The sequence below is a fragment of the Lissotriton helveticus genome, chromosome 8, assembly GCF_964261635.1.
Source record: "Lissotriton helveticus chromosome 8, aLisHel1.1, whole genome shotgun sequence".
Classification (NCBI taxonomy): domain Eukaryota; kingdom Metazoa; phylum Chordata; class Amphibia; order Caudata; family Salamandridae; genus Lissotriton; species Lissotriton helveticus.
This window is the reverse complement of record NC_136069.1, coordinates 1,691,525,304-1,691,535,189: the sequence shown is the minus strand read 5'-3', so window position 1 is coordinate 1,691,535,189 and position 9,886 is coordinate 1,691,525,304. Positions and strand designations below refer to the sequence as shown.

General features: G+C 42.8%; 1 protein-coding gene across 1 annotated transcript; it reads left to right on the top strand.

Moving 5' to 3' along the window:
- Window positions 1–399: 399 nt before the first annotated feature.
- On the top strand, window positions 400–8,293 carry LOC144774106 (vomeronasal type-2 receptor 26-like). Its single transcript, XM_078659131.1, has 3 exons — window positions 400–429; window positions 5,368–5,491; window positions 7,371–8,293. Exons 1-3 carry the CDS (start codon window positions 400–402, stop codon window positions 8,291–8,293), a joined length of 1,077 nt encoding a protein of 358 aa, XP_078515257.1.
- Window positions 8,294–9,886: the final 1,593 nt, after the last annotated feature.

Below are 9,886 nucleotides of genomic sequence, written 5' to 3'. Positions count from 1 at the left end.
AAACAAAAACTTCCACCGAAGCCTGAGCGACTACAGTTTCTCTTGTGCAGGGAAAACCTTGGGTGCACGTTTTATTATTGCTCTGTTTTTCTCACATGAAGATGTACATTCAGCTTTTAACAGGAAGGATATGCAACTAAAGGCGAATGTCGCTTCCCTTATTAATTTCGAAATTCCATCGCACACAATACACCGTTATAAGTGTTTACTCATAAAAGGATACAGACTTTATTCTCGGTAACTTCCTCTGTTGGTTTTCAGTAAAGCCCGTTGCACGCTAAAGATTCTGCGCGTGTTTCTTTTCCTTTCCAAATAACTCAAGTACTCAAGATGGCGCCCTGCGCGATGACGTCACACGTGCTGGTGCGCAGTTAACACTTTCCTCACAAAGCTCCCTTCATGTACTACCTCACACAGTTAAGCGGCAAAGTAAGTGTCAATGCGTTTTCTTTTCAACTTAGTGTTTTTCACTTCTGAAATGATTATCCAAAGACACTAGACGGTACTTTATGCCGCTTACTTTGTATGCTTCTTCAAACAGATCGTCAGGCTTCAGTGCATTAAATGTGTCAAACACTGACTAGCAAGTTACGGGTTTAGATTTCGATGCGTAAGAGACTTCAAATTAAACTTCAGCGCTCCTGTTCACGCTTCCAGTTAGCAACTCAGAATATAATGTCACTGTATAACTTTTAAACCCTTTTTTTTACAGAATCGCTTAGTCTTCTTAACACTGTTATGCTCTCGCTCCTTCGTTTCAAATTTATTTAATTCAGTTGTCAAAAGTCTTACCTCAATAACTGATGATTTAAGAGAGGTTTAACAATTAACAAGGGCCACTAGATGGCAGTGCGCTCGCTCGCTTAAAGATCAACAGGGATCTGAAGAGATTTACACCTCGGAAATTGTCAGATCGCCGATTCACATCAACTTCAAAAATGCAGAACCAGATAACACTTGTCCTCCGCTCCGCTCATATATTCTCAAATTCACCTCCTGAACTCAATTAGGTTCCAGCGCAGTCCACTTGGGTCTTACTTTCCTTCAAATTTCAAATAGCGAGAACGCCCAAAGTTAATAGATCGCCGATTCACATCAACTTCAAAAATGCAGAACCAGATGACACTTGTCCTCCGCTCCGCTCATATATCCTCAAATTCACCTCTTGAACTCAATTAGGTTCCAGTGCAGTCCACTTGGGTCTTACTTTCCTTCAAATTTCAAATAGCGAGAACGCCCAAAGTTAATACTGTACTTTCCTGGTTACATTCAATTAGCTTAATGTTCAAGGGACTTCATAAGTAACTCACTCAAATTTCAATATTGCTGGAATTACGAAGGCTCCTCCTTTTCCTCAACTCGTATTCTTCGTGTGAAAAAACACAAAGCGCTTCAAGAAGAATTCTTAGAAATTCTTATGTGGTGGGTTCACCGGCGTGCCGTCCTCGTCGCCAATTTTGTAAAGATGACACCAGGTGTTTCTTTAAGATGTCTCTTTATTATAAGTAACACGACACACCGGGTGGAGGGCCCGATCACCAGCTCAATCAATGACAGCTGCAACTGTCACTTCAACCGTTCCTTCAACTGTCATATGGCTAAGAACAGCCATTGACGTAATGTATGCAAATGACAGACAGAGAGGGGACGGGAGCTGAGAAGGGACAAGAGGGTGAAGGGGACGGATATAAGAGGGGGACAAGGGGAGGAAAGGAAGTTAGAGCCGTAACAGACACATAACCTTTTAATAGCAGTAGTTATCCAATAAACATGCCTTGATTGATAACTAAACTAGCAGCATTAGCCATGAACTTATAATATGGAACAATAGTCGAGTTAAGTATTACAGTGTATGAAGGAAGATACAATGCCACATCAGATATTGTGTAAGGAATGTAACAGTAGTAATCTTGAAAGGATCTGGAATATATCAGATAATGAAGAAAGATCAAGGTGCTAGGGATACACAAATTAGTGAAGAAATATCAATGAAATAGTTGAGCATGAAAGACGTCTCTGAGACACAAGTGGAACTACAACTATTTCCAATGGGAGAATGACATATTAAAACATCTAGGGACTCATTCATGAGGTTTTGCCATAGGGTAGCACTGCAGGCCTTCATGCTGCGCTGCCCTCTGGCAAAAAAAAGGGCAAGAAAATTTGTAACAATCAGACAACAGTGGATTCCTGTCCTTTTCCTCTGCGCCGGCACAAAATGGGCTGCTGTGCGCCAATGCAAGCACCTTTGCACCATGATGTGAGGGCATCTGCATCACTGGCCTAATTAGTTTTGTGCAGTAAGGGAAACCTTACTACACAAAAACAAGAATGCAGAATGCAGCACACATAGAAAAAGGAAAAATGAGGAGAAATAACATTAATTCACCTTCTTGTGCCTCCCTAATGCCTCCCTTGAGGAGGCGTACTTTTAGGGCGCTGCCTCAGTTACAATTTATTGTAAATTGGGTAAGGTGTCAAAAAGCCATGGATATTGCTCGTAATGCCCCCAGCAACACCTATTGCACACCCTTTTAATGCAGAAAACCGGGTTAAAGGGAAAAAAATTTATGAGGCAGTATTATTCTAAAAAATTTAGCGTAGAGCTGGGGCAGAATACTAAGCAGGCTCCTGCGGCATAGAACATCACAAAAAGAGACATTTTGGCCATGCCAGGGGGCTCATAAATGAGGACCTAAATGTGGCAAGTTGATTTAGTAACCTGTGAAAAGTTATTTGAAGGAGACCACTTAAACTATGAGTACGGCCTCTTACACCAAATAGATTAGCACACAACACCAGATATGAATATTGCCTCATTGGCATTGCCAAGATTACAGCACAGCAGCTAAACATATACTCAGTACCTGAGTCACACTGCACATCTCTGCCATATTTTCATCCTCACCAATGTCATTCCTTCAATCCAGACCTCAAACACACTGTATTTCTCTGTCTGGTTCAACCCATACTCACATATCCATCCCCAAAAGGCTTTGCCGCTAGCATCCTCCACATCACCAGGGCCAACATAATTTTACAGTGAGGCACAACAAGTCTACACATCAAATTGCTGAAAAACATATTAACATTAGACCTAACATAGTGACTCCACACCCAGGGATACCCATTGCTGACTGATATTTCTCCAAAAGTAACACCACCTTCTGATGTTAACCATCGTGGATACTTTTTTCCGGGGTGTAAACAGGAGACTATCATCTAACTATTGGGTTGGCAAAGAAGTGATTATATAAAACTTTAACAGCACATGAATTGAAATTTAAGGCGCTTGCAGCAGCCTGCCTACTACAAACTCAAACATACAATGCACCAAAGTAGGACATCACATGGAAAGAGTATGGAGTCCAGGCTACCCACACCACCCTGGATGAGGCAGAAGCAAAAGAGCCTAGATGCTGGACAGTCTCAGTAACACCTCTGCATCAACTACATGCCAAATCTGTTTGGGTCTAGATCTGCCCTCCCTTGACTGGTCAATGAGCTAACTCAATGTTGCCTGCTAACCCCCTTGGTGACTTAAACTTTCTTGGCTGCATGCCTAATGTAAGGTTTCCTCCTAATATGTGCCTCCAATTTCCATGACCTGCTCAACATCATTTACACCCTAGCCTTGAATGAGGACTGCAATCCCAAGCTCCAGGACCCTCATTGAATTGCTAACAAACTGTAAAGTACTGTAAAGTACTCCTCAAAAGGTAAACCATCCACAATCAGTTCAGTTATAGGCAAAGATGAGTTTTACAATTGAATTTGAAATTGAAGAAAAATTATCCAAACACCCAGGCACAAACAACCAATCATTTTCCAAACCAGTTCTATGGATCTTAAGCAAATTGTACAAAAGGTGCTTCTCCCGAGTGATGGCATTATGAGGAGACTGCTGATGCATATCGACCTATCATGAACAAATATCCCAAGACTATTCCTTTCTTCGTAGATGAAGGAACACAATCCCACCTGAGTTAGAACCATCTATGGGGTAATGCTAAGGGGGTAACATTTGAGCTGATTCTGTGCCATAGAACACTTCTAGAATGCCACATATCAGTGGAGAACACAAATATATACACACATACATACATTGAGGCTGTAGGTGGTGGTAGTGCTGGTTGATGCTGCATCTCCAATAGAGGTGAGAAGGCCTTGTCTATGGTTCAAGAAACAGTCAATAGGTAATAGGTTTCACAAGAAGGAATAGTAGCTTGGCAAAGATAATAATATGATGCTGCATGGTTGTGTCCTTTCTTCTATAGACCATAATCAGAAAATGTACACTGACCTCTTTAAGAGTGATGGCTATTTTTTCCGTATGGAAAAAGTCTGTTTGAGAAAATGTAATGTCCAGCTTACTCAAATGTATGACTCTGAGGGGCAGATTTATGAAGGCCCTGCGCCGCCGGTGCGTCACTTTTTCCCATGTTAAAAGTGACGCACCGGCGGCGCAAGGCCTTCATAAATCTGCCCCTGAGTTTTCTGCAAAAAATGCAAGTATTGCCGTACCCTGAAACTGCATACATATGTGTTTATGCAAAGGGAAAGGGTGACTACATTGTCAGGATGGGACTGGGACAAGAGGGTAAGAGAAAAACTTAATTTGTGGAGGAAATATTTGCCACTGGAGAATTTAGGAATCAATTTCTTAAAGACAAAATTTTTAGATACCTTTCAACCTGCTGAAAATACATTTGAAGTATTTACAGAAGAGAGAAATGCTAGGAATGTGTGCCCTAGAATCTCATGGTTACTCTTTAATCATTTGAGAAGCAAGTTGCAAACTAACCCCAATCCTATCCAAACTAAAAAATAAATTGCTGATATTCATGCTGCAGCTTTGTGTAGTCGGTAGGATGCCCTGATTTTTCCATTCTAAACAAAAATAGGTTTCTAGTACAATCAACAATCATCAGTCCTTCCTTATGGTTGTGACATTCTTGGCCTTATCTCAACGTTGTCTTCTTGGATATTACTCGTGGTTTCAGGGTTACTAACATTGTCATGACAGGAACTGATCGCACTCTTAGAAACATTGTCTTGTTAGATGCTGTAAAGTTATTCTGTATCTAACTTTCCATAGTACAATTGTTTTATCGAAATCTAGTCAAGGGTTTATTTACCTTTTGCTGCAATTCAATCCACTTTTTAGATCATATCTAATTTATTGGTGTCTAATTCATCCAAGTCCTTTGTGGAGTAACCAGGATCACTCCTTTCTCCTTCACTGGTATTTTCATTTATACTTTCAAGGTGTTTGACTTTAAGTTTACATGTTTTGAGGTTTCCTCTCTCTTATCTTCGGGTCTCAGCTTCTGACCGGTCACCGCACTCTTTTCTCCCCCTCCCCAGGTCCCGCGCTCTGTCTGCAGTGAGATTTGTCCTCCTGGGTACAGGAAGGCTGCTAGAGAGGGGGAGCCCACGTGCTGCTTCGACTGTGTCCCCTGCTCCCAGGGAGAGATCAGCAATGGCACAGGTGGGTTAAACCTTCCTCCTCACTCACTGCTTCCTCAGCTTCAGAGAGCAGCTCACAGTCGCAAAGATCTTGTGAAAAAGATGTGTTGTTAATCATTAATCACGTTGTGTGCAGTAAGATTGTTAACGTTGTCATCAGAATACAATCTTTGATGATCCACATATTGGCACCGTTTTTTAGGTGTCCAATTTTACTGCCAATTAGAAGAGGATGAAGAATCACGAATACAGGTGATCATTTGGTCAATATATAGCTTAAATGTCTATCTGTGTGAGACTATATTGCCCAAGTAAGTCCTCATTCGAAGTTTACCTCGTCAAAAAGCTGTAATAATTTCCTTGTAAATAAGGCACCCCTTCCCGCAATACTTAGCGTTCCACCGCAACAACCATTGATTCTGAAGCTGCCTAGGTGGCATAAATAGGAGGCAGCGCCAACATTAAAACCATGAAAAACGTGATATTAACATGGCAAAATGAAGAGAAATGCTTAATTGTGCAGCACACATTGAAACTGCAAAACGCCATAAACTTTTGTTTTTGTGTAGGAAGTTGTCCATTCCTACACATCAACAATCATTAAAAAATGGTGATTTGTAACTTCTATGTGCGCTGCACAATGCAGCACACATAGAAGTTTCAAATCGCCATTAGTGATTTGTAATTGTTTTTGTGCAGGAAGGGGCACCTCAATGCAGGCACCCTTGACCTTTGGTGCAAGGGGGCCTTATCTACAAACATTGGTAGACAGGAATTAGTGCTAAGGACTTTAGCCTCCCTGAGGCAGGTGTAAAATGGAGAAATGTTTTCTTTTCTTCTTTTTTTCCCAATCTTGTAAGTGTGCTGCAATGTACAGCACACACACAAAATGGAGAAGCAAAACACATAGTTTTGGAATTGGAAGGAATCTCTTCCAGTACAAAGCCTATGATTTAGAGAAGACACACACCCTCGCACTATGACAGAAGGGTGTATGCATAGGCTCCTGATTGCCAAAAGTACTCAAGCAAATGGGGGGAGAAAAATGCTCCATATTGATGTAGATATGGGACATTTCTCTCTCTCCATGTGCCGTAAGGCAGCACAGTAATTTTGGTGGAGCATTTTCTGGTGCCAAATAGTAAATCTGGGCTGCAATTTTACACAATGTCATTCACTCCCTGCCACTCCCTTTAACACATACACACTTCTCACTTGTTTATACTTATTGACACACATCACAGAGATGAACACTCGCACATAAACATTTTTTCACTAATAAGCACACATGCAAAATACATTTGAAATCATTTTACTTATCTAAGAGCCACCAAATGTCCTGTTCCAGCAAAGTGTGCTCTATTGTTTTTTACAATAATAGTGCACACTAAAATATTGTAGACTATTATCATATGAAAAATGAGCAGAAAAAAGTAATATGGAGCTATCCCTGTGATTTTGGCACAGATTTTGCCACCACTGTCTACCCCTAAAGGATATCCATGCCAGATCCAAGCTTTAATGAGGTTACCTAGGCAAGGAAGCAATTAACTCAAGATCATAAAAGACTTGGTGTAAATTCTTTGCTATATGAGACAAGAGGTGTGCTGAAATACAATCACTCATTTAATTAAGAATGTACTGTTTGTGTTTTAGGAACTTGGCAATAACTCAGCTGTCTAGATCTAGGGGCATAAGAAAGCCCATGTTGTCCACATGTTGTTGTGGATTTTAATGGGCCTCTCCATTGTAGTACCTCGCCTACTCACAGGCATGTTTAATGATTATTTTAGACGAAACCCTCAAAATAAGTTTTTCTAAAAGGACATTTATTAGCAAAAAACGTTTTTGTGATAAGAAATGAAAATAGAATTTATGCAAACATCTTTTTTCTTTTGCAGATGCAGTGAAATGCCTTAAATGTGTTGAATCCCAGTGGTCCAATAGGAGACATGATCGATGCGTTCAAAAGCAGGTTGAATTTCTAACAGTTGATGACCACCTGGGTCTAACACTGGCCGTATGTGCATCAGCGATGGCCCTGATCACTGCTTCGCTTCTGTCTCTTTTCAACAAGTACAGAGACACTCCCATTGTTAAAGCCAACAACCGTGGGCTCAGTTACCTGCTTCTTGTCACCCTTTTGTTCTGCTTCCTCTGCTCCTTCATGTTCATTGGCCGCCCTACGAAGCTCACATGCATGCTGCGGCAGACTATATTTGGGGTAATTTTTTCCATCAGTGTGGCCTCAGTTCTGGCAAAAACAATTCTTGTTGTTCTTGCTTTTAAGGCCACACATCCCAGCAGCTCATCACGTAAGTGGCTGGGATCAAAAACACCATTTTGTATAGTATTCTTCTGCTCATTGATTCAAATTGTAATCTGTGTTTTATGGCTAGCAAAGTCTCCTCCATTCCCTGAACTGAACATGAAGTCTTACAAAGAGAAGATAATCCTTCAGTGTAATGAAGGGGACACCTTCTTCTTCTACTGCATGCTGGGATACATGGGCCTCCTGGCCACAGTCAGCTTTATTGTGGCCTTTCTCTCAAGGAATCTGCCTGGAAGCTTCAACGAGGCCAAGCTGATCACCTTCAGTATGCTGGTGTTTGTCAGTGTGTGGATCTCCTTCATCCCAGCGTACCTGAGCACACGGGGGAAGTACATGGTGGCTGTGGAGGTGTTTGCCATCCTTTGCTCCAGTGCTGGACTGCTCGGCTGTATATTCTTTCCCAAGAGTTACACCATTCTTGTAAGACCTGAAAGAAACACTAGGATTTATTTAGTAAGAAAACACAAAGTTAACAAAGTCAAAGAAGGATGATGGCCATTGATGAGTTATATTTTCTGGAACCCTGATAATAAATCAGGATGATTTACAATCATGATAACCATTAAAAGTGACATTACAAAAACATCCAAAAATGTTCAAACATTATAAAAAAAAGCCTTAGGTAGGTGGTGGTGCTGGTATCTTTTACATATTTAACACTGTTAGGTTTTTTTCATGGCCATGGAGTTACAGAGATTAATGAACTTTATCAAAAGTGGGATTTCTGGCATTTTACGCTTGGGACCTCATAGCATGGTCCAGTTAATGCTGATTCATCCAGTAACTGGCAATGCTGCTGATCTATGGTGTTTTACTCTGAGACGTCACCTGCTGGCAGGGACTGGAATTCCTCAATTATAAGGGGATTCTCAGAGTCCCACAAGGGGCATGGCTAGCTAGCTAGCCAAGATGGTGGATACGCTCTAGCGAGGTTCCGCACACTTGCCTCATTATCCATCAGCAATCCTGCACCAGCAGATGCATCTGCAGCCTAAACCTGCCTCACCTGCCTCCTAAAGGTATTCCCTACCGAAGCTTTCTTCCACACCCTTGCTAGTCCCCCTGGAGTCAGAGCAATGTTGGGATGGGATCTGGCCGCAGTGAAGGTGTGTGGCCTGAGATAGTGGCGGAGGGACTGCTGGCACACCTATTAGAGACTGCACCGCCACTGCCCGACGATTTTGCTGACCCTGAATTATCCCGCCGCTCAACACTGTGGACAGTTGCCAGAACCCCTGTTGGTGCCACCATTGGCTGAACTGGGTGATGTTGTTCGCCTGGCTGACACTGAAGCTACCTAGCCCCCCCCCCCCAGGATGAGGTGGACTGAGCAGAGGGGTGGCAGGAACAGTGTGACGTGCCATGTGCCTAGGTGGATTCCCCTCCGGCGGTCCCTTGTGGTGGTGCCTGATGAACTGTACCCTGGCCTGGATGGCGACGAGGCCACTGCTTTTGAGTGCTGGGGGTGGTGTCGCACCCAGACCCCCATCCTTGAGGGCACGGTCTATGGCCTTAGCTGCCTGTCCCTCACTCCGAACCTGTGGGGGCCCATCCTGGCTTGGCCCTAGCGGGCCATTGTGGCTAGGCATGCTGAGTGTTATGGACCTCTTTCTCTCCCAACCGCGCAACATCCCCCACTGAGTTTGGCCTTGACTAGGTGAATTGGAACTGTATAGTGTCTGCAGTGTCGCACGCTTGGCCTAACCTAACCTTCTCCCCCCTGATGCTTTTATTGCTGTCCTGCAGATGTTCACCAGACATTACCCCTGACCATTCCCAGGACTATATTTGCCTATCCGTGCCTGGATGTGTGGGCCTGCATGTGAACTGCCAGCAATGAATGCATGTATGCTAATTTAGAGCCCACTCACATTGAATTTTCCCTTTGTCCATTAGAATACAAGCAAAGTGACTAAGATCTCCTCTGGGCCAACACCCTCTATCACCTATAAACAGGCCACCCTTGCTGATTCTGAGACGTGCTACCTTTGTCATGCTGCTGCCCTATGTTGACAATGTGCCTTGATTATGTTCCTACCCAGAGCACGTGGACCTCTTCCTTACTTCTCCCACGATACTACCTGC

Excerpts from the sequence above, each read along its gene's own strand:
- LOC144774106 (XM_078659131.1), top strand. The coding sequence starts at position 400 with ATGTACTACCTCACACAGTTAAGCGGCAAA. Across the intron at positions 430-5,367 it reads TCACACAGTTAAGCGGCAAA|GTCCCGCGCTCTGTCTGCAG; the intron begins GTAAGTGTCAAT and ends CCCCCTCCCCAG. Across the intron at positions 5,492-7,370 it reads AGAGATCAGCAATGGCACAG|ATGCAGTGAAATGCCTTAAA; the intron begins GTGGGTTAAACC and ends TTTCTTTTGCAG.